The sequence below is a fragment of the Oncorhynchus tshawytscha genome, linkage group LG03 (assembly GCF_018296145.1).
Source record: "Oncorhynchus tshawytscha isolate Ot180627B linkage group LG03, Otsh_v2.0, whole genome shotgun sequence".
NCBI lineage: Eukaryota > Metazoa > Chordata > Actinopteri > Salmoniformes > Salmonidae > Oncorhynchus > Oncorhynchus tshawytscha.
The window spans coordinates 36,805,533-36,830,145 of NC_056431.1; the positions used below are offsets into that span (position 1 = coordinate 36,805,533).

At 42.6% G+C, this 24,613-nt stretch overlaps 1 protein-coding gene across 2 annotated transcripts in view; it reads left to right on the top strand.

Moving 5' to 3' along the window:
• LOC112234908 (collagen alpha-1(XVIII) chain) overlaps positions 1-17,409 on the top strand; it is a 169,788-nt gene extending 152,379 nt beyond the window's left edge. For both annotated transcript variants that reach the window (XM_024403234.2, XM_024403226.2), the window contains 15 exons: positions 1,581-1,634; positions 2,018-2,089; positions 2,204-2,269; positions 2,451-2,478; positions 5,690-5,743; positions 5,863-5,897; positions 8,883-9,014; positions 9,315-9,474; positions 10,263-10,327; positions 10,611-10,739; positions 10,894-10,926; positions 11,348-11,737; positions 11,871-12,068; positions 13,074-13,189; positions 16,108-17,409. In XM_024403234.2, the coding sequence (XP_024259002.1) occupies positions 1,581-1,634; positions 2,018-2,089; positions 2,204-2,269; positions 2,451-2,478; positions 5,690-5,743; positions 5,863-5,897; positions 8,883-9,014; positions 9,315-9,474; positions 10,263-10,327; positions 10,611-10,739; positions 10,894-10,926; positions 11,348-11,737; positions 11,871-12,068; positions 13,074-13,189; positions 16,108-16,321 (1,746 nt within the window). In that variant the 3' untranslated portion in view covers positions 16,322-17,409. The remainder of the gene's footprint in view (positions 1-1,580; positions 1,635-2,017; positions 2,090-2,203; positions 2,270-2,450; positions 2,479-5,689; positions 5,744-5,862; positions 5,898-8,882; positions 9,015-9,314; positions 9,475-10,262; positions 10,328-10,610; positions 10,740-10,893; positions 10,927-11,347; positions 11,738-11,870; positions 12,069-13,073; positions 13,190-16,107) is intronic.
• Positions 17,410-24,613: the final 7,204 nt, after the last annotated feature.

Genomic DNA, 24,613 nt, shown 5'->3' on the forward strand with positions numbered 1-24,613 from the left:
CGCTGGTCTGAGACAAGCATGGGGACTTGTCTTGATAAATCAATGAGATTTTTATTTTCACTGAATCTCCGTTTGGGTATTGGTTAGACTAGAATTAGAAAATTGGGGTGTAGAAATGTTATGTTCTTAGTGTAACCTTTATTTAGCTAGGCAAGTCAGTTAAGAACAAATTCTTATTTACAAGGACAGCCTACTTCTTCCTCCCCATTACGAAATTGAACCCCCGGTCTCCCTCTTGCCCGCACAACAGAAGGATTCTTTAGCTAAATAGCCCAGTACTGAACTCCCGAACGTCACATTGTACAGCGCTATATTTTCCGTTCCATCCTTTTCTTGGAATAGAAACCATAATATTAATCAAATGAATTAAGCAAAATTTCATAATCAGTCCCAGACAGCAGATTTAAGTCAGATCTGTAACTTGGTGACTCAGGAACATTCACTGTCTTCTTGGTAAGCAACTCGTGTGAATTTTGCCTTTTGTTGTAGGTTATTATCCTGCTGAATGGTTCATTCCTCTCCTAGTGTCTGGTGTAAAGCAGACTGAAGCAGGTTTTCCTCTAGGATTTTGCCTGTGCGTAGCTGCATTCTGTTTCTTTTTATCCTGAAAAACTCTGCAGTCTTTGCCGATATCAAGAATGCCCATACCATAATGCTTGAAGATAAGGTGGCAGTTATTCAGTAATGTGTTGTGTTAGATTTGCCCGAAACATATGGCTTTGCATTTTGGCCAAAAAGTTGATCCCTTTGATGTTTTTTTGCAGTATTACTTTAGTGCCGTGTTTCATACAAGATGCAAGTTTTGGTATATTTTTATTCTGTATATTTGTATTCTTTTCACTCTGTCATTTAATTAATTATTTTGGAGTCACTACAATGTTGTTGATCTATCCTCAGTTTTCTCCCAACACAGCCGTTAATCTCGGTAACTGTTTTAAAATCACCAATGGCCTCACGGAAACATTCCTGAGTGTTTTAAATACTGTCTTGCAGCTCAGTTCACAAGGACGACTGCATCTTTGATGCATAATCCACAGCATAATAATTAACTTGCCCATGTTAAATGATATTCACTGTCTGATTTGTTATCGTTACCCATCTAATAATCACTGTCCTTCTTTGAGGCTTTCGAAAAGCTCCCTGGTCTTTATAGTTGAATTCAATACAACACTGATGTACCTTAGAAATCAGGGACATAGAAGAGGGTTAGTCGTTCAAAAATCATGTCTACCCCTATTATTTCAGGCAGAGTGAGTCCATATAATTTATTAAGCCACATTTTTACTACTCAACTAATTTAGGCTTGCCTGAGCAAAGGGGCTGAATACTTCTAAGGCCTATAATATATATAATATAATTTTTTTTTACAACTGAGTATTTTGAGCAGATTGTTGAAAAAAAAAAGTTGCATTAAATACATTTAAATCCCACTTTGTAACACAATTAAATGTGAAGAAATCCTAGGGGTATGAATGCTTAAGCAAGACACTGTATTTCATTGACCCCTCTCAAAAATCATTTTAGAGTGAATGTGTTTTGTGTTTGGTTCTCATATGATTGATGTATTGTTGTTTGTACAGGGGCAGTATGGTTCTCCTGGGATAAAGGGTGAATTTGGAATGCCCGGAAGACCTGTAAGTACTCGAGCTGAATTTAGAACTTTACAATTACAGTAGGTGCTCAGTAGCGTGACACAAAAAGGTAACATTTGTCTTTTAGTGGCCAAAATACTGTGTAGGTCGAGTGCATTCTAGTTTCTTTGGTATCGATGGTGTAATTGCTTGAAAGTGGTACAAATGTTTCCTTGACTTGAACAGGGGTGGAATGATTGAATGTTGTTACATAACATCTATTGCCAGTTTGTGTGTAATTATGCACAAGTTAGGAAAGTATCAATATGGAATGCTGCTACTACTACTACTACTACTACTACTAGTAGTAGTAGTATTTATCTCTAGTGAATGCTACTTGCGTAAGGCCTTCATAGTATCTAACTATCTATGTCTGTTTCATACAGGGTCGTCCTGGTGTGAACGGATACAAGGGTGAAAAAGGAGAGCCATCCACAGGAGCTGGATTTAGCTACCCAGTAAGTGTGACACGTGCTTATAATAATGTACTGTGCCTGTTTACGATACAATGGAAGTGCACTGTCTTTTATATGCGATTCAACTGAAAGTAACTTAATGTCTTCTGTTTTCAGGGTGTCCCAGGCCCACCCGGGCCGCCGGGACCACCCGGACCAGCTGTGCCCGTAGACCGCTTCAATGTGAGTTTATCAGAATCCTTATACCCAAAACCAGGGATGTGTTCATTCAGCACCAAATGGAATAACACAGACTGAAAGAGGGAGGGTCAATATTGACTTGTCCAATATTGGATACAGGATATCAAGTTTGTGTGCAAAATACTGGAAAATGTTTAAATGTGCCATTTCCTATTTATTGCAGGGTTATGACGCCTCAAGGAATTATCCAGGTATGCTGACAATGATTTGTTGTTTTTACATCAAACGTTATACCTAGCGATGAAACCTCTCGAAGACGGAGGATTAATCTTGGCGCATAGGCAGAAAGTATTCAGACCCCTTGACTTTTTCCTCATTTTGTTACATTACAGCCTTATTCTAAAATTGATTAAATATTATTTCCCCTCGTCAATCAACACACAATACCCGTAATGACAAAGCTCAAACAGGTTTTTAGACATTTATGCAAATATAAACTGAAATATCACATTTACATAGGTATTCAGACCCTTTACTCAGTACTTTGTAGAAGCACCTTTGGCAGCTATTGTAGCCTTGACTTCTCTGCAGATCCTCTCAAGCTCTGTCAGGTTGGATTGGAAGTGTCGCTGAACAGCTATTTTCAGATCTCTCCAGAGATGCTCGATCGGGTTCAAGTCCAGGCTCTTCGTGGGCCACTCAAGGACATTTAGAGACTTGCCCCGAAGCCACTTGTGTGTTGTCTTAGCTGTGTGCTTAGGGTCGTTGACCTGTTGTAAGGTGGACCTTTGCCCCCAGTCTGAGGTCCTGAACGCTCTGGAGCAGGATTTGATCAAGGATCTCTCTGTACTTTGCTCTGTTCATCTTTCCCTCGATCCTGTCTCCCAGTCCATGTCGCTGAAAAACATCCCCACAGCATGATGCTGCCACCACCATGCTTCACCGTAGGGATGGTGCCAGGTTTCCTGCAGATGTGACTCTTGGCATTCAGGCCAAAGAGTTCAATCTTGGTTTCACCAGATCAGAGAATGTTTTTTCTCATGGTCTTAAAGTCCTTTAGTTGCCTTTTGGCAAACTCCAAGCAGGCTGCCATGTGCCTTTTACAGAGGAGTGGCTTCCGTCTGGCCACTGTACCATAAAGGCCTGATTGTTGGAGTGCTGCAGAGATGGTTGTCCTTCTGGAAGGTTCTCCCCTCTCCACAGAGGAATTCTGGAGCTCTGTCAGAGTGACCATCAGGTTCTTGGTCACCTCCCTGACCGAGGCCCCTTTCCCCTGATTGCTCAGTTTGGCCGGGTGGCCAGCTCTAGGAAGAGTCTTGGTGGTTCCAAACTTCTTCCATTTAGAAATTATGGAGGCCACTGTTACATAAAGAGAGATACAAGAACACAGCATGGCATCAACACATGAAAACACAACATGGTAGCAACACAACTTGGCAGCAGCACAAAGAGCAAGAAGGTAGAGGCAACAATACATCACGCGACACAACCACAACTGTCAGTAAGAGTGTACATGATTGAGTCTTTGAATTAAGAGGTTTTTTGCAGCTCGTTCCAGTCGCTAGCTGCAGCGAACTGAAAAGAGGAGCGACCCAGGGATCAAATCAAATTTTATTGGTCACATACACATGGTTAGCAGATGTTATTGCGAGTGTAATGAAATGCTTCAGCTTCTAGTTCCCGACAATGCAGCAATATCTGACAATTCCACAACGAATATCTAATACACACAAATCTAAGGAATGGAATGAGAATATATAAATATATGGATGAGCAATGTCAGAGCGGCATAGGCTAAGATGCAATAGATAATATAGAATGCAGTATATTCATATGAGATGAGTAATGCAAGATATGTAAACATTATTAAAGTGACTAGTGTTCCATTTATTAAAGTGGGTAATTATTTAAATTATGTAGGCAGCAGCCTCCCTGTGTTAGTGATGGCTGTTTAGCAGTCTGATGGCCTTGAGATTAAAAAATAGCTTCTGTCTCTCGTTCCCAGCTTTGATGCACCTGTACTGTCCTCACCTTCTGGATGGGAGCGGGGTGAACAGGCAGTGGCTTGGTTGGTTCTTGTCCTTGATTATATTTTTGGCCTTCCTGTGACGTCAGGTGCTGTAGGTGTCCTGGAAGGCAGATAGTTTTCCCCCGGTGATGCGTTATGCAGATCCTACCACCCTCTGGAGAGCCCTGCAGTTGTGGGCGATGCAGTTGCCATACATTGCATTGATACATTACGACAGGATGCTGTCAATTGTGCATCTGTAAAAGTTTAAGGGTTTTAGGTGACAAGCCAAATTTCTTCAGGCTCCTGAGGTTGAAGAGGTGCTGTTTCACCTTCTTCACCACACTGTCTGTGTGGGTGGACCATTTCAGTTTGTCAGTGATATGTACGCCGAGGAACTTAAAACATTCCACTTTCTCCACTGTTGCCCCAGTGGATAGAGGGTTGCTCTCTCTGCTGTTTCCTGAAATCTACAATCATCTCCTTTATTTTGTTGACGTTGAGTGAGAGGTTATTTTCCTGACCCCGCACTCCGAGAGCCCTCACCTCCTCCCTGTAGGCTGTCTCGTCATTGTTGGTAATCAAGCCAGGAGGGGGCTGAGCATGCACCCTTGAGTGGCCTCAGTGTTGAGAATCAGCGAAGTGGAGATGTTGTTTCCTACCTTCACCACCTGAGGGCGGCCTATCGGGAAGTCCAGGACCCAGGGACCTTTTTAAAATAATGTGACTGCCAGAACGGGTGTTGTATGTGGAGGTGAGGGCTGCAGTAGGTATCTCAGATAGGGGGGAGTGAGGCCTAAGAGGGTTTTATAAATGAGCATCAACCAGTGGGTTTTGCAACGGGTATACAGAGATGACCTGTTTACAGAGGAGTATAGAGTGCAGTGATGTGTCCTATAAGGAGCATGGGTGGAAAATCTGATGTTCAAATGGTAAAGAATATCTAGCCGCTCGAAAGCACCCTTACCTGCTGATCGAAGAGTAGATTGAGAATTTTAAAAATGTAATCAGTTTTAGAATATGGCTGTAACGTAACAAAAAAAGGATGAGGTCTGAATACTTTCCGAATGCACTGTACCTTAGCAGTCAACAAAATGAAGTTAGACAGTTTTGATTATTTAAAGGAGACAAACCGTTCCCCATCTACCTTCAATTTGATTCAGCTATTGAAGAAAGAGGGATTCATGATCAATCTACTGTCAAGAAATTAGGCTAAAGCTTTCATCAGAAGCACCTCGATTTGGGAAATTAACTGAAACTGGAACAGCAAATACTGCAGTCAAGGTGTAATCCATTACAATAGTGATACAAATTATATTAATTTCCCATGGAAATGTTTCCATATTCATTTTCTACAATCTATATATATATATATATATATATATATATATATATATATATATATATATATATATATATATATTTTTTTTTACATGTGCTCTGTTTTTTTGTAGTGACAAAAGGGGAGAAAGGTGATTTCGGAGCTCAAGGTCTTCCAGGAACGCCAGGTAGGACTTATGTCTCAATATAGCACACTAAGTACAGGGATAATAACAACTACTTAATTTTGTCTTTAGGCACAATTCAGCCTGAATGCTTATCATGATATGTTGTCATTTTGTTACAGGTGTGGCCTCTAACTTCGACATTTTTACATTCAAGGTATGAAAGTATTACAATTAATAGTACTACTGTTAGGATTGAAGATGGATAAAGAAGTTATTTGTGTCTCAATATATTCTGATACTCTGTTCCTATTCTTTTCCATGTAGTATTCTGTACTTTTCCACAGTCTAATTTAGAGCTGGGCAGTATGGCCAAAATATCATATCACAGTATTTAAAACAAATTGGACGGTATGGCGATTTTTGAATAATACAAGTTCAAAATTTGCTTTGAGTAGCACTTGACCCTAAGGTGGCAACACATACAGTTGAAGATTACATCGGAAGATTACATACACTTAGGTATGAGTCATTAAAACTAGTTTTTCAACCACTCCACAAATTTCTTGTTAACAAACTATAGTTTTGGCAAGTCGGTTAGGACATCTACTTTGTGCTTAACACAAGTAATTTTTCCAACAATTCTTTACAGACAGATTATTTCACTTATAATTCACTGTATCACAATTCCAGTGGGTCTGAAGTTTACATACGCTAAATTGACTGTGACTTTAAACAGCTTGGGAAATTCCAGAAAATGATGTCATGGCTTTAGAAGCTTCTGATCGGCTAATTGACATAATTTGAGTCAATTGGAGGTGTACCTGTGGATGTACTTCAAGACCTACCTTCAAACTTAGTGCCTCTTTGCTTGACATCATGGGAAGAAAATAAACTGTAGACCTCCCAGTCTGGTTCATCCTTGGGAGCAATTTCCAAACGGCTGAAGGTACCACGCTCATCTGTACAAACAATAGTACGCAAGTATAAACACCACGGGATCACGCAGCTGTCATACCTCTCAGGAAGGAGACACGTCTATTAGAGATGAACATACTTTGGTGCAAAAAGTGCCAATCAATCCCAGAACAACAGCAAAGGACCTTGTGAAGCTGCCGGAGGAAACGGGTACAAAAGTATCTCTATCCACAGTAAAACAAGTCCTATATCGACATAACGTGAAAGGCCGCTCAGCAAGGAAGAAGCCACTGCTCCAAATCCGCCATGAAAAAGCCAGACTACGGTTTGCAACTGCACAAGGGGACAAAGATTGTACTTTTTGGAGAAATGTCCTCTGGTCTGATGAAAGAAAAATAGAACTACTTGGCCATAATGACCATCGTATTGCTTGGTGGAAAAAGGGGGAGGCTTGCAAGCCGAAGATCACCATCCCAACCATGAAGCACGGGGGTGGCAGCATCATGTTATGGGGGTGCTTTTCTGCAGGAGGGACTGGTGCACTTCACAAAATAGATGGCATCACGAGGCAGGAAAATTATGTGGCTATATTGAAGCAACATTTCAAGACATCAGTATGTTAAAGCTTGGTCACAAATGGGTCTTCCAAATGGACAATGACCCCAAGCATACTTCCAAAGTTGTGGCAAAATGGCTTAAGGACAACAAGTCAAGGTATTGGAGTGGCCATCACAAAGCGCTGACCTCAATCCTATAGAACATTTGTGGTCAGAACTGAAAAAGCGTGTGCGAGCAAGGAGGCCTACAAACCTGACTCAGTTACACCATCTCTGTCAGGAGGAATGGGCCAAAATTCACCCAACTTATTGTTGGAAGCTTGTGGAAGGGTACCTGAAACGTTTGACCCAAGTTAAACAATTTAAAGGCAATGACACCAAATACTAATTGAGTATGTAAACTTCTGGCCCACTGGAAATGTAATGAAATAAATAAAATATGAAATAAATCATTCTCTCTACTTATATTCTTACATTTCACATCCTTAAAATAAAGTGATGATCCTAACTAACCTAAGACAGGGAATTTTTACTGGGATTAGAGTCAGGAATTGTGAAAACCCGAGTTGTGTTTAGCTAAGGTGTATGTAAACTTCCGACTTCAACTGTACATTCTAAGTGATTACAATGGGTCTTTCTACAGTCAACATTTGTATACTGTTCAATTCAACTTCAACCAAAAATAGACAGCATTTGCATCAATTTCTGCATTCCCTGCACTCATTTGAGATTATTTCCACATTGCCACGTAGGGCTGCACATTTTGGGCAAATTTTTAACCAAATGTTGTGATTTAGAGCAAAACACTTCGGTGAACTGTTGGAATCATGGAAATATAATGTTTATGCTAATTCTATAGTTAGAATATAATAGTGGGCACTTTGAATGCAATGTTGTTTGACATGACCATGAATGAAAATGCCAGGGAGGAGTTATTGTGACAGGATAGGACAGTGTTACTGTTTCCTAGGGGTCCCTATAATCTTTGGCTACATTGAATGTTTTCTCTTAGCTACTTCATGTAGCCAACATATTATTGCTTCGCTTCATTCCTATTTGATTTAGAAGATACTGTTTTACAAACAACATTCTGATTTAAGTCTACACCATCACTGGTATTATCTGGTATTACCGCTAATTACGTTTGCTCTGACTCCGTACATTTATTAACTAGCTAGTGATTAGCATTAGCGGCTAACAAGATTTAGGCTTAACTCAACAAGATTAACTTGCTAAGAAAAGACAAATTAGCTGTTTGCAGATGTAAGAAACACAAACTAATAGTGTAATTATAGAACACTCGTGGATTTATATGAAGAAGCAATGTGAAAACCGTTGTTGTGATTAACATTAAATCTTGCTTGTTTGTAGGTGACCAAATACTTATTTTCCACCATAATTTGCTAATTAATTAATTAAAAATCCTACAATGTGATTTTCTGGATTTTATTTTCTCATTTCGTCTGTCATAGTTGAAGTGTACCTATGATGAAAATTACAGGCCTCGTCTTTTTAAGTGGGAGAACTTGCACAATTGGTGGCTGACTAAATACATTTTTGCCCCTGCGTGTGTGTGTGTGTGTGTAGCATTTTTCCTTTTTATTTCTCTCACCATTTTGATTTGGTGCAAAGAGCCCTTCATTGCCAGTCCTGATTCTTAAATGCTATTACCCTATATAATGCTATCATGCCAGGACAGAGCATTAATAGCTGTTTTTTCTTTGCAGAATGACCTGAAAGGAGAGCGCGGCGATACAGGCGTGAAGGGGGAGAAAGGAGAGCCAAGTGGTGGCTATTATGACCCCCGTTTTGGAAGACAACAAGGCCCGCCAGGACCCCCTGGAAACCCAGGACTTATGGTAAGAACTTCAGAGGACATTGCATCATATATTAATCTGTTAGGAAGGTACTAGTCAACACACATCTCCTGGCATATGTTTGTCAAATGATAAAAGGATGATACTGTACGATTCGACAATCTAAATGTATAGATGCATATCATGCCTGTTTAAAGGAACTTGTCACAGCCTGAAATCAGTCATTAAGACTCCTAACGATATCTCTCAATTCTTGCTAACAACAATGGAAAGAGAGCCCTATAATGAATGGGGTACAAACAAAGTTAAACTTTTTATTTTCTCTTTCATTTTTCATCACAGGGTCCAAAGGGAGATTCCATCACGGGCCCCCCTGGTCCACAGGGCCCACCAGGCTCCTCAGGGATTGGCTACGACGGTCGTCCAGGAAACCCAGGCCCACCAGGTCCTCCCGGGCCCACAGGGTCCCACTCACTACCAGGGGCCTACAGACCTACCCACCGTGAGTTTCCTAACCAGTGACAAACACAATGTCACAATACGTTATTCAATAGGGTATATACATAAAATACGTTGGCGGTGGAATGGAGTGGGGTACAGCACTAGCCCGTTCATAGATGGTAATGTTAAACATAAGTTTATTCATGAATATGTCTAGTGGCAATGCTCCGGCGGTGCTCTGTCTAAACGTCAATACATCTCTTTTACGGCACGTTTTTGGAAACATTTGGAACTTAACTTTCATATCAGCGAGAAATAACACAAATTTTAAAAAAGTTTAAATTACTACACACCTTTATAGGGCTAGGGTTCCCACATGGACATATTGTATTTCCATGTTACAGCGCTTGTCTACGGAAGACAAATGGGAGACCGAGGCAACCACCTGTGCTAATTACCTATCTAGCGTGCTCCGCACACCTGTGTACGGAAGAAAGACACCGGAAAAGTGTTGTTACTGAAAAATACTGTTAGCAGCGTATGTGTTAAAACTGCTTAAAACAGTGTACATACAATAAGTGTATATATTGCATTGGTGAAATAATTTTGATGTGAAATTAAAGTGCTTAATGTTTTGAGAACGATTCCCGTTTAGATGGAATATTTGGCTGCCAGAGCCAGCCTAACACTGAACATAACATATGGTTCTTGGACGTTTGACATTAACGAATAGCGATAGGCTTGCCTCCACTCCTTAACCTAATCTTGGGATAGTACACAACGTGCTTGACACTCTGTAAGAAGCAGCTATATTATATCGTCGTCTTCCTATTTTTTTCTTCATCACAGCCATTAGTATTCCTGGCCCCCCCGGACCTGCTGGACCACCTGGAATACCTGGTCACACCTCAGGGGTAAGTGGTCATCTCAGGGTTCGACATTTTCGAACTGGTTTAACCATTCTGTTAGATGGCTACCATGCCGAAACCACAGATTGCTGTTTTCAGTTAAGTGGATTCAGTGGAGTGATTGCAGGGGACTTTGGAAAAAAGCAGATGCAAAGATTGTGAAGGTGTATTTGACATTGTTTTCTTTTTGTGGTTGAAAGTCATCATAACTACTAAGATTCACTGGTTGTTTTTCTGATTGATGCTTGCAATCTTGTATATGTACTATAATATGTATTGGTCTCCCCAGGTGACAGTTTTGAGGTCATACGACACCATGATTGCTACTGCAAGGCGCCAGTCGGAGGGCACGCTCATCTACATTGTCGACAAAACAGATCTCTACATCCGAGTCCGCAATGGATTCAGACAAATCATGGTGAAGTCATTAATTTTTCTTTCATGTGAGACTTGTTAGTAAGGTAGGAGCTGGAGATGTGCACTTAACCAACTTTGAGTGTACATTAAAAGACCATAAATGTGAAAAAATGAACTATGGAAAAAACTCTTTTCATATTCTTATTATATTCCAGCTCAGTGACTACAGTCCCTTCTACAGAGATCTGGTAAGTTGTATGAAAATGAGTAAACTACACAAAGTCAATGTATGAACTTATTTAATAAATATTTGAGGAAACAGAGTCTTAAAATGAAGGATGACTTGTCATCTCAAATGACCTGTGCTTAGAGTGTCCGCCCTGAGATTCGAAGGTTGGGGGTTTGAACTCTGGTCGAGTCATACCAAACACTCAAAAAATGGTACATGATGCCTCTCAGCTTGGCACTAAGCATTAAGGAGATGGATTGTGGGGTGAGGCCCTGCGATAGGCTAGTCTCCTGTCCAGGGGGTGTACTTGCACATCAAGCTGCCTCATGCTACAGAATCAGGAGAAAGGCTCCTGCTTTATGGGCCATTTTGGCTCACAAAAAGCTTACTTGTCCAAGGCTTGCTTATTTTACTTAATCATTGTTGCTCTTAATCTCCAGGACAACGAAGTAGCGGCAGTCCAGCCTCCCCCTGTCGTCAATTACCCCCAATCCCAGGACCACTCGGCCAACAATGGAGCTGAACAATTCTCCCAAGGCGGCGCTGCCACCCACCCCATCGTGCCTCCTCCTCGCCAGCCTATTGAGATACCCAGGCCCGCCCAACCCAACAATCGCGACCCCAGAGACCCCCCTCAGTATGATCACAGATACCCCTCTCAGACTGACCCTAGGTACCCCCCTCAGACAGATGGCCGCTACAGCCCTGTGCAGCCTGAGAACAGGTATCCCACCCAGCCCGAAAGACGATATCACATCACCCCCCAGAGACAACCTGTTCCCCCTCCAGTTCCCCAGCCTGCCGGTCACGTCCACACATCAGGGCCAGGAGTGAGTATCTTATCATCATTTAATGTGCCTTCAGAGAAAGCATGTATCTAACAAATGGTCTCATCTAAATTGTGTGTGTAGACCTAAGCCAATCTGTTTTTATAACTCAAATCTGGGGGGGGGTTCTTCTCAGCTCCACCTGATCGCCCTGAACACTCCCCAAGTGGGCAACATTCGGGGCATTCGAGGGGCAGACTTCCTGTGTTTCCAGCAAGCTCGTGCAGTGGGCCTGAAGGGCACCTTCAGGGCTTTCTTGTCCTCCAAGCTCCAGGACCTCTACAGCATCGTTCGCAAGTCCGACAGAGGCAGCCTCCCCATCTTAAACCTCAAGGTGTGTAAACATATACTAAAGAAAGCATGAGTCTAGACTTTGGGATCCTACTTCTGACACCAAATTGAATTTGAGTTTATTGAAGTAATCTATTCATTACCATTTCAGGAAATTCTAGAGATTATTTCAATAAAATACTGTTAAGAATCAGTCATGCGATGCTACCATGGGTTTTCATTTTATCCTTGAGTCTCATGGCCGTGGCTTGCTATATAAAGCAGGCAGACAGGCATTGAGGCATTCAGTTACTGTTCGATTGGACATTAGAATGGGTCAAATAAGTGACCTAGGCAACTTTGAGCGTTGTATGATCGTCAGTACCAGGCTCGCCAGTTCCAGAATCTCAAACAGCCGGCCTCCTGGGCTTTTAACGCATGGTGCAACAAACAAACAAGAAAACATCCAGTCAGTGGCAGTCCTGTGGGCGAAAACAGCTTGTTGATGAGAGAGATCGAAGAATGGCAAGAATTGTGCAAGCTAACAAGCAGGCCACAAACAGGCAAATAACGGCACAGGTCAACAGTGGTGTGCAGAACGGCATCTTGGAATGCACAAGTCACCGTTTCTTGTCATGGATGGGCTATCGCAGCAGACTACCACACCGGGTTCCACTCCTATCAGCTAAAAGCAAGAAGTGGCTACAGTGGGCACGCTATCACCAACACTGAACAATTGAGGAGTGAAAATACATTGCCTGGTCCGACGAATCCCAGTTCCTATTGCTTCATTCTGGTGGCTGAGTCAGGATTTGGCGTAAGCAGCATGAGTCCACGGCCCCAACCTGCGAGGTGTCAATGGTACAGGCTGGTGGCGTAATGGTGTGGGGAATGTTTTCCTGGCACAAATTAGGTCCCTTGATACCAATTGAGCAACGTTTGAACAACACACCAGAATCCATGCCCCTAAGAATTCAGGTTATTCTGGAGGCAAAGAGGGGTCCGACTTGGTACTAGATGGGTGTACCGAATAAACTCGCCACTGAGTGTATATTTTCTCTCCCTCTAGGACCATGTGCTATTTAATAGCTGGGAGTCATTGTTCAGTAAGACTGAGGGGAGGATGGAGGAAAATGCACCAATCTACTCCTTTGATGGCAGAGATATCCTCAGGGACAGTGCATGGTGAGTGTTGGTCTCTCAGACACGGAACAACAAAATAAAAATTGTGTTTACAATGTGCGTCTAATGCATCAAAATCCTAGTTGCTGGTTAGCTAAGGTGAGTTGTTCAACTTAGTTACGTCATTGTCAAACTATTCTCAGTGAGTTAGAAAATTATGAAGAAGAAAATGGGACGAGCTTAAGTGTTTGCCAATGTTATAGTTTAAATAGTTAAGGTGGCTACCTCGATACTGTAGCTAGCTACGGACGTTTTTGACTTAAGTTTTTGCTAAGCTAATTGACAGCTCTGTGTATGCAAGCTAAAATACAAATAGCTAGCTCGCTAGCTACTTAGCTAACAACATCCGTTTAGATGATACCAATTTTTAGCAGCTTACCAGCTAGATTGCAATAGCCACAACTTGCAGCTCAATAAGTTACTCAGAGCAAAGATTGCTAGCAATACCGGTCCATATCCCCCCCAAGCCTTGAGCCTAAATTGTAACTCAAAAAAAGTGTATATAAACTCAGCAAAAAAAGAAACATCCCCTCACTGTCAACTGTGTTTATTTTCAGCAAACTTAACATGTGTATATATTTGTATGAACATAGATTCCAAGAACACAGGATGAGATGTTACTATCCTTTGTGCAAGCACTTCCAAGAGTTAATGAACAGTGAGCGTGGTGAAATTTGGGGAGCGCATCGTCAGTAGTGTACCTTTGGTTCCTAGGGTGTTTCGGCCTTTCACACTATACACCCTCCCCAAAGGCGGCCAGCGACAGGGTGATCAATCCTACGCTTGCGTCCCATTCCCAATTAGTCATAGGAGTTGCCTTGTTGTTGATAGCCAACATCCCATGGGACTATGCATGGCAGGGGCGTCCTCCTCCCTGAGTCAAGCATTGTTGACCGCATACCTCCTGGCCCTCTCACTTCGGGGCCCAGCTGGGGCCTTTCCTCTTCATCCAGAGCCACTGACTGCTGCCTTCTGCCAGCTTTGATTGCCGAACGCTGGCTCTGGCCCTTAATTCCCAGGTCTCTAAGCAGTCTGGTTGTAGATGTTGCCACAAAACATCTGCAGCCCACCTCCACTGGTCGGACTTCTGTGTTCCAGCCATGATGCCGTGCTTCGGCAGCTAGATCAGCATAGCGCAGATGTTTTCGCTCATAAGCCTCATCTACTGAGTCCTCCCAGGGTACTGTGAGCTCAATGATGAAGACCTTATTGAGCGAACGGGACCAGAGCACCATGTCAGGTCTTAGGGTGGTGGTTGCGATCTCCGGAGGAAACACAAAACAAGATTCCACAACTGAGACATAAACAGAACAAGTTCCAGACATGTGACTAACAGAAATGGAATAATGTGTCCTTGAACAAAGGGGGGGTCAAAATCAAAAGTAACAGTCAGTATCTGGTGTGGCCATCAGCTGCATTAAGTACTGCAGTGCATCTCCGCCTCATGGACTGCACCAGATTTGCCAGGTCTTGCTGTGAGATGTTACCTCACTCTTCCACCAAGGCACCTGCAAGTTCCCAGACATTTCTGGGAGGAATGGCTTTCACCATCCGATCCAACAGGTCCCAGATGTGCTCAATGGGATTGAGATCCGGGCTCTTCACTGGCCATGGCAGAACACTGACATTCCTGTCTTTCAGGAAATCACGCACAGAACGAGCAGTATGGCTGGTGGCATTGTCATGCTGAAGGGTCATGTCAGTATGAGCCTGCAAGAAGGGTACCACATCAGGGAGGAGGATGTTTTCCCTGTAACGCACAGCTATGAGATTGCCTGCAATGACAACAAGCTCAGTCTGATGATGCTGTGACACACCTCCATGGACCATGTTGGACCCTCCACCTCCAAATCGATCCTGCTCCAGAGTACAGGCCTCGGTGTAACGCTCATTCCTTTGACGACATACGCGAACCTGACCATTACCCCTGGTGAGACAAAACCGCGACTCGTCAGTGGAGAGCACTTTTTGCCAGTCCTGTCTGGTCCAGCGACAGTACGTTTGTGCCCATAGGCGACATTGTTGCCGGTGATGTCTGGTGAGGACCTGCCTTACAACAGGCCTCAGTTCAGCCTCTCTCAGCTTTTTGCGGACAGCCTGAGCACTGATGGAGGGATTGTGCATTCCTGGTGTAACTCGGGCAGTTGTTGTTGCCATCCGGTACTTGTCCCGCAGGTGTGATGTTCGGATGTACTAATCCTGTGCAGGTTTTGTTACACGTGGCCTGCCTCTGCGAGGATGATCAGCTGCCTGCCCTATCTCCCTGTAGTGGCATCTCACAGTATGGACATTGCAATTTATTGCCCTGGCCACATCTGCAGTCCTCATGCTTCCTTGCAGCATGCCTAAGGCACATTCACGCAGATGAGCAGGGACCCTCGGCATCTTTCTTTTGGTGTTTTTCAGAGACAGTAGAAAGGCCTCTTTAGTGTCCTAAGTTTTCATAACTGTGACCTTAATTGCCTACCGTCTGTAAACTGTTAGTGTCTTAACGACCGTTCCACAGGTGCATGTTCATTAATTGTTTATGGTTCATTGAACAAGCATGGGAAACAGTGTTTAAACCCTTTACAATGAAGATCTGTGAAGTTATTTCGATGTTTACGAATTATCTTTGAAAGACAGGGTCCTGAAAAAGGGACGTTTCTGTTTTTGCTGAGTTTATCATCACACTACTGTTTTAAAAATGGCAGTCTAATAGTGCAGTATCTTTCTTTTTATGGCAAATAGTTACTTATTATTGTAATGAATGTCCTCTTAAACAAAATTGCTTGGTTATAAATTGTGGTAGTCTTTGTATTTATGATATGCCAGGCCAACAGTGAAGGCACTGTATTACAATTTTACTGTGAACTGGAATAGATTTCTTAAAATGTATCTAATAAGGTGATTAAAACATTTTCCGAATTGTTTCCCTTCAGGCCAGAGAAAATGGTCTGGCACGGCTCTAGCAGCGAGGGTCACCGCCAGACAGATAACTACTGCGAGACATGGAGGGCAGGAGACCGTGCAGTGACTGGCCTAGCGTCTTCACTGCAGACCGGCCAGCTCCTACAACAGTTGCCCAGTAGCTGCTCTAGCTCCTACATAGTGCTGTGTATCGAGAACAGCTATCTCTCTCATTCCAAAAAATAAGAAAAAACCTGTCCCTGTTTCTTTGGTCCTAGTAAACGCAATACAATTATCCAAATAGGCTCATTCCTCCCTCCCGCGCCTCCAAAACATGACGTCCTACAAACTAGTTCTGCAGCTCTTGCCTGGCAGAGAAGCTCGCCATTGTCTTCTTCATCCCTTCCATAATGCCAAAGAGACGGGTCGAACATAGAGGTGTTTGCCCTTTTCTCGGGGCATTGGCACATATTTTCCAAGGGGTTGAACAAGAGAAGAGAAGCTAACTGCGGCAGCATTTTTTTATTGTATCCATTAAAAATATATATTGTATATGATATCTGTGCTTTATTTTTATTTCTGTTTTAATCAATGTTACTTTTTAAACTGTCTTCAAATTTGGTGTATTCAATTGGCTATACATTTTCTATGTACCGTTTTCCACATTTTTGTTTTATTTTCATTTCCTTTAAGGCTTGTGGTTTACTAAGGGGGCAACCTTTTACATAATATTTTAAAATTAAAGAAGAGAATAGTTATTTATTTTGAAATGAAGTTATGTGAGAGCATACGATATGATTTGGAAAAGTAACAACAAATGTAAAATGCCCTAACCCATATTGTAGTCAGCAGTCACAATATTTCATACATTTACACAGGCGAGGGCGAGTTTCATAACCTAATATGGAAAACTGTAAGTTGCAAGTATGACTGTGTGGTTTTAGAAATGCATGTCAAAAGAGATTCTGATAAGAAATTCTGAGTTGATATCTGCTCCCAAGATAATTGTTTTATAAAAATAAGTAAATAGCCTCCCGCAGTGGTCTAAGGCACTGCTAGCTGTGCCACCAGAGATTCTGGGTTCTGTCGCAGCCGGCTGCGACCGGGAGGCCCATGGGGCGGCGCACAGTTGGCCCAGCGTTGTCCGGGTTAGGGAGGGTTTGGCCGGCAGGAATATCCTTGTTTCATCGCGCACTAGCCGCTCCTGTTGCGGGCCGGGCGCAGTGCACGCTGACCAGGTCGCTAGGTGTACGGTGTTTCCTCCGACACATTGGTGCGACTGGCTTCAGGGTTGGATGTGCATTGTGTCAAGAAAGTGCAGCTTGGTTGGGTTGTGTTTCAGAGGAAGCATGGCTCTCGACCTTCGCCTCTCCCGAGTCCGTACGGGAGTTGCAGCGATGAGACAAGACTGTAACTACTACCAATTGGATACCACGAAATTGGGGAGAAAACAGAGGCTGAGACAAATTTGATGGAAGGTGTTAATCAAAAAAGAAAATCCAGTTCATAATAACCTAACATTGGGGTTTGAAAATGTTTTGAGTTAAATTGTGTGCTTCTTTTCTATTGAAGTGACTGCTGACTGTGATGGTTGAGGGAACCCAGATGCATTTTATTAAGACACTTTGTATTAGCCTCGTGTTGTTGAATTTCTGAGACTTCTTTTTGGCTATAGTGTTACTGTGGTCTTGACTGAACCAGTGTTTTTGTAACAAGTATGTGCTGTATCATTTCTCAGAGGCACTGAATAAATGTTATTTTTTCCCCCACCTACACTTGGACATGCTGCTGCCATCATGTGGATAGAAATACAGCAGCTTCTTTTCTTATCCATGTTTGGTCAACTAGGCAAAATGTTAAAGGTCATCAAGGGACACAACTAATGATCCCTAACATTAATTGAGATTTTAGATGGATTAATTCAATCTAATGCATTGAAGATTCCTCTGCTAATTCCTCATATAAAGGGATATCATATCAGGCAAGTTTTTCAAAGGTCATGTTAGTTCATTTACAGTGAATATCAGTGGTTTGTAATTTTTCAGTGTTCATATTTGGAATAAACTACAGTTTCTTCAAGAAAGTATTCACATCCCTTCAGTTTTTGGATTTTTTTGTCAGTGGCCTACACACAATACCCTATAATGTCAAAGTGGAATTATGTTCTTTGTCATTTTTACAAATTAATTAAAAATGAAAACCTGAAATGTCTTGAGTCAATAAGTATTCAACCCCTTTGTTATGGCAACCCTAAATTATTTCAGGAGTAAACATTTGCTTAACAAGACACATGAGTTACAGGGACTCACTCTGTGTGCAATCATAGTGTTTAACATGAATTTTTTATGACTACCTCATCTCTGTGCCCCACACATACAATTATCTGTAAGTTCCCTCAGTCGAGCAGTGAATTTCAAACACAGATTCAACCACAAAGTTGTCCAATGCCTTGCAAGAAAGGGCACCGATTTGTAGAAGTGTAAAAAATAAAAAGAGTATTCACTGAATATGCCTTTGAGCATGTTTTTAGTTATTACATTGAACAAAAAATATAAACGTAATATTCAACAATTTCTAAGATTTTAGAGTTACAGTTCATATGAGGAAATCAGTCAATAGAAACAAATTCATTAAGGCCTTATCTATAGATTCCACATGACTAGGCAGGGTGTGCAGCCATGGGTGGGCTTGCGAATGAGAATCAGAATGAGTTTCTCCACAAGGGCTTTATTACAGACAGAAATACAGCTGTCTAGGTGGCTGGTCTCAGACGATCCTGCAGGTGAAGAAGCCGGATGTGGAGGTCCTGGAGTGGCATGGTTACACGTGGTCTGTGCTTGTGAGGCTGGTTGGACGTACTGCCAAATTCTCTAAAATGACGTTTGAGGCAACTTATGGTAGAGAAATTAACATTCTGTTCTCTGGTGGATATTCCTGCAGTCAGCATGCCAATTGCATGCTTTCTCGAAGCTTGAAAAATCTGTGGCGTTGTTTTGTGACAAAACTGCAATATTTGTTTTCCAGTATTTGTTTTCAAATCAAATTTTATTGGTCACATGCATGTGTTTAGCAGATGTTATTGCCGGGGGTAGAGAAATGCTTGTAATGCTTTGTCCCCAGCACAAGGTGCAACTGTGATGATGCTGTTTAATTAGCTTCTTGATATGCCACGCCTGTCAGATGGATTATCTTGCAAAGGAGAAATGATCACTAATAGGGATGTAAACAAATTCGTGCACAACATTTGAGAGAAATTTAACCTTTCTGGGATAGTTTATTTCAGCTCATGACATATGGGACCAACACTACATGTTGCCTTTATATTTTTGTACAGTATAATTATACTTTGGATGGTGTATTGCTATGTTCCCCAGTTTCTGTGTTTTGTGTTTGTATTTCAGGAAATGGCTTCCTGGATTCTCAGCAGCTGATTGGTCAACCCCATAGATGACTGCAGCGCTGAACCCTCCCTCTCGTCAGGGGAAACAGCTGTTTTCAACTACCTAACTCTTTCTCCAACTGGATAAAAGCCTTTGTCAGGAAGAGAGAGTTTCTTTGATGTCCTGTTTTGGTTGTTGCCCAGTAACAGTTTTGTTGAAAGTATTTTGTAGCCGCTACTTCTGAGGTGTGTGTATGCCAAAAGGACTGTGATTATTGATATTGTTCACTTTGCGTTAGTAATTATTCTGTTTTTGTTCCCAGGGGGGAAGGGGAAGGCACCCTGGGAGTGCTTATATGCAAGAGGCCTGCAGGCATACATAACCCGTAGTATTTACTGTCTATGCACACTAGGTAAGACCTGGGTGGACCACCCCCTGTATTTTGGTTAGCACGCCAGGAGGTGCTAAAAGGTTAGGTAAATAGTGGGTGGGCAGGTAAGGTAGGAGAGGGGATTCTTTAACTTTAACTTTCTTTGCTTTGGTTCTGTCCAGCCCCTTTTCACCACATTACCGTGTTAAGGAAATAAATTCCCTGTAAAGAGTAATATTCTCTGCCTCTGTCATCCTTACCCGCACCTACAATCTCATACCTCTTTCACTCCACGGGGAGTTGAGTGTAGCAGGGTGTTGCGTTCCCTCCTCCAAGAGGCGTACGTAACATGTATCAATACACCAACTCACTACAAAGATACAGGCATCCTTCCTAACTCATTTGCCGGAGAGGAAGGAAACTGCTTAGGGATTTCAACCTGAGGCCAATGGTGACTTCAAAACAGTTTAATGGCTGTGATAGGAGAGAACTGAGGATGGATGAACAACATTTTAGTTAGTCCACAATAGTAATCTAATTGACAGAATGGAAAGAAGGAAGCCTGTACATAATACAACATTTCAAAAACATGCATCCTGTTTGCAATAAGGCATTAAAGTAATACTGCAAAAAAATGTGGCAAAGAAATGAATGTCCTGAATACAAAGTGTTATGTTTGGGGTAAACACATCACGGAGTACCACTCCTCATATTTTCAAGCATGGTGGTGACGGCATCATGTTATGGGGTATGCTAGGTAGGGAGTTTTTAAAACTTGTGGGCATGGGCAATCTCAAATGTCTTAATTATAGGCTCCCCTGACTTTCTCTGTCCTATTTCTATGTTAAATATCAGTATTGACCGTCAGTAGGCCTAATAACCACATTCAACTACCAATTTACTGTTCTCTTCAGTTGGTGTAACCTACATAATTGTTCCATTTGTTTAAGTAATGTAATGTAGCAACCTCCATGCTCTCATTGGCTGGCCCTCACTACATATCCGTCGCCAAACCCACTGGCTCCAGGTCATCTGTAAGTCTTTGCTAGGTAAAGCCCCGCCTTATCTCAGCTCACTGGTCACCATAGCAACACCCACCTGTAGCACACGCTCCAGCAGGTATATTGCACTTGTCATCCCCAAAGCCAACACTTCCTTTGGCTGCATTTCCTTCCAGTTCCCTGCTGCCAATGACTGGAATGAATTGCAAAAATCTCTGAAGCTTGAGTCATATCTCCCTCTCTAACTTTAAGCATCAGCTGTCAGAGCAGCTTACCGATCACTGTACCTATGCACAGCCCATCTGAAAATAGCACACCCTACTACCTCATCCCCATATGATTACTTACCCACTTGCTCTTTCGCACCCCAGTATCTCTACTTACACATCATCTGAACATCTATCACTCCAGTATTAATGCTAAATTGTAATACATTTTTCCTCCATGGTCTATTTATTGCCTACCTCCCTACTCTTCTACATTTGCACATGTAACAGTATAACTTTAGACCGTCCCCTTGCCCATACCCGGGCGCAAACCAGGGACCCTCTGCACACATCAACAACAGTCACCCACGAAGCATCGTTACCCATCGCTCCGCGGCCCTTGCAGAGCAAGGGGAACCACTACTTCAAGGTCTCAGAGCAAGTGACGTCACCGATTGAAACACTATTTAGCGCACACCACCGCTAACTAAGCTAGCGTTTCACCTCCGTTACACACACACTGTACATATATTTCTATTTTCTTTTGAGTTATTGACTGTACATTTGTTTGTGTAACTGTTGTTTTTGTCGCACTTGTTCTCAACTGGCCTACCTGGTTAAATAAAGGTAAAAAATAAATAAAATGAAATGGTTATTGAGCGGAGAGCAGACCAAGCCGTAACAGTTTGAACCCGACGCATGGCACAATACTTGGCCGTGTCATCAAGCAGTTCCATGGTTAGTGCAGGCAATAGACAAGGTTATAGCCTACTATTGTACACTATTCTCCCTATTATAAGTCTATGTACACTAATCTTCCAACGTTACCATGGGTTGAAGAACTGAATGTGGCAATTTTAAGAATGAATCAATCCACCGTTTTCTGACTTTTGTGCGTAAAGGCTCTCCAGACCTGTTTATGATTCATAAATACTTTCCTAAACCTAAATCATCTATAAGATCAGAGTATTTTTTTAATCTACCAATTGGTGCTGGAACGGAGACTAGTATGAATATATTCAGGATCAATCATGCTTTCATTGATCCGGAATATTCTGAACCCGTTCTCTCAAAATGTTCTCGCCTTTCAACAAAATTCAAACTAAAAGGTGCACCGTATTTAAAGGGAACGCTTAAGGAAGTGAACGTTATTTATAATAAGGGTTACATGGAGGAAATTGGACCTCTGAAATGCAAATGCATGGCCATCCCTTCAGCAAAATATATTTTATCGAAACCCTTCCTTAACGCTTGAAAAAAGAGAACATGCCTACCGTTTAGCCTCACTTCCTGGACAGACCAGCCTTAGACATGCAGTTTTGTTCTTCGTCCTGTAGGCATTAGATGGCAACACAGGAATTTTGATGGCACACAGGGCTGCATCCAAGAAGGTTGTGGGTTTGCAGACCATGCATTTCTACATCATTTAACACATCAGCAGAATCTGTAATACCACACAAATTTTCAAAATTACAGGTTAAGAATGGACTATAGGCCTATGTGTTCATCTTATATTTTTTAATGCCAAATCAGTTTGTCTTGTTTGCAACTAATTTATCCTTGTTTACAAATAATTTAATCTGAGACGTCATTAGAAATTTGAGCATGGTACATTCAAAAGTTAGGCCTACCTTTCCACCCCAGACAGAGTAGGCCTACCAAAGCAGAAAAATGTCAGCTTTTACTGCTGGCTACTCTTCTGTTGCTTAACCCAATGAGAGAAGGTCACAAGTGTTTCCCCAAAAACTGTCTGTGTTAAATAGGTTGTGTTTCCCTGGCATCCACCAAACCCAGATTTGTCCGTCGGACAGCGTTTCTGCTGCTCCAGAGTCCACTGGCAGCGAATTTTAGACCACTCCAGCAGATGCTTGGCATTGCGCATGGTGATTTTAGGCTTGTGTGCGGCTGCTCGGCTATGGAAACCCATTTCATTAACTTTGGAACTAGTGAATGTTGCAACCGAGGATAGACGATTTTTACACGCTATGCACTTCAGCACTCGGCAGTCCCGTTCTGTGAGCTTGTGTGGTCTACCACTTCAGGGCTGAGCCGTTGTTGCTCCTAGATGTTTCCACTTCACAATAACAGAGCTTACAGTTGACCGGGGCAGCTCTAGTAGGGCAGAGGTTTGACAAACTGACTTGTTGGAAGGCTGGCATCTTATGATGGTAGCACGTTGAATGTCACTGAGCTGAAGGAAGTGAGTGCAAAGGGGCGATAGTCGTTTAGCTCAGCTACCTTAGCTTTCTTGGGAACAGGAACAATGGTGGCCCTCTTGAAGCATGTGGGAACAGCAGACTGGGATAGGGTTTGATTGAATATGTCCATAAACACACCAGCCAGCTGGTCTGTGGATGCTCTGAGGACACGACTAGGGATGCCGTCTGGGCCAGCAGCCTTGCTAGGGTTAACACGTTTAAATGTTTTACTCACGTTGGCTGCGGTGAAGGAGAGCCTGCCGGTATTTAGCAGTGGGCAAGCAAAGAAGTTGTTTAGTTTGTCTGGGAGCAAGACATCAGTGTCCGCGACGGGGCTGGTTTTCTTTTTGTAAGCCGTGATTGATTGTAGACCCTGCCACATACATCTTGTTTCTGAGCCTTTGAATCTACAATGTCTCTATACTGATGCTTAGCTTGTTTGATTGCCTTGCGGAGGAAATAGCTACACTGTTTGTATTCGGTCATGTTTCCGGTCGCCTTACCATGATTAATAAAAGCAGTGGTTCGCGCTTTCAGTTTTGCACGAATCCTGCCATCAATCCATGGTTTCTGATTGGGGAAGGTTTTTATAGTCACTATGGGTACAACATCACCGAAGCACTTGCTAATAAACTCGCACACCGAATCAGCGTATACATCAATGTTGTTGTCCGATGCTATCCGGAACATATCCCAGTCCACGTGATCGAATCTTGAAGCGTGGAATCAGATTGGTTGGACCAGCGTTGAACAGACCTGAGCATGGGAGTTTCCTGTTTTAGTTTCTGTCTATAGGCTGGGAGCAACAAAATGGAGTAGTGGTCAGATTTTCTGAGAGGAGGGTGAGGAAGGGCTTTGGATGCATCGCGGAAATTAGAGTAGCAATAATCCAGAATTTTGCCAGCCCGGGTTGCGCATTCGATATGCTGATAAAATTTAGGGAGCTTTGTTTTCAGATTAGCCTTGTTAAAATCCCCAGCTACAATAAATGCAGCCTCAGGATATGTGGTTTCCAGTTCACATAGAGTCCAATGAAGTTCTTTCAGGCCCGCCCTTCTTCTTACCAGAGAGATGTTTGTTTCTGTCGGCGCGATGCGTGAAGAAACCGGGTGGCTGTACTGACTCTGGTAACGTATCCCGAGTGAACCATGTTTCCGTGAAACAAAGATGTCTCTCTGGAAGGCAATAATTGCTCGAATTTCGTCTACCTTGTTGTCAAGAGACTGGACATTGGCGAGTAGTATACTCGGGAGCGGTGTGCCCGTCTATGGAGCCTGACCAGAAGACCTCTCTGTCTGCCCCTTCTGCGGCGCCGTTGTTTTGGTTCACCTACTGGGATCCGATCCATTGTCCTGGGTGGTGCTCCAAACAGATGATCCGCAT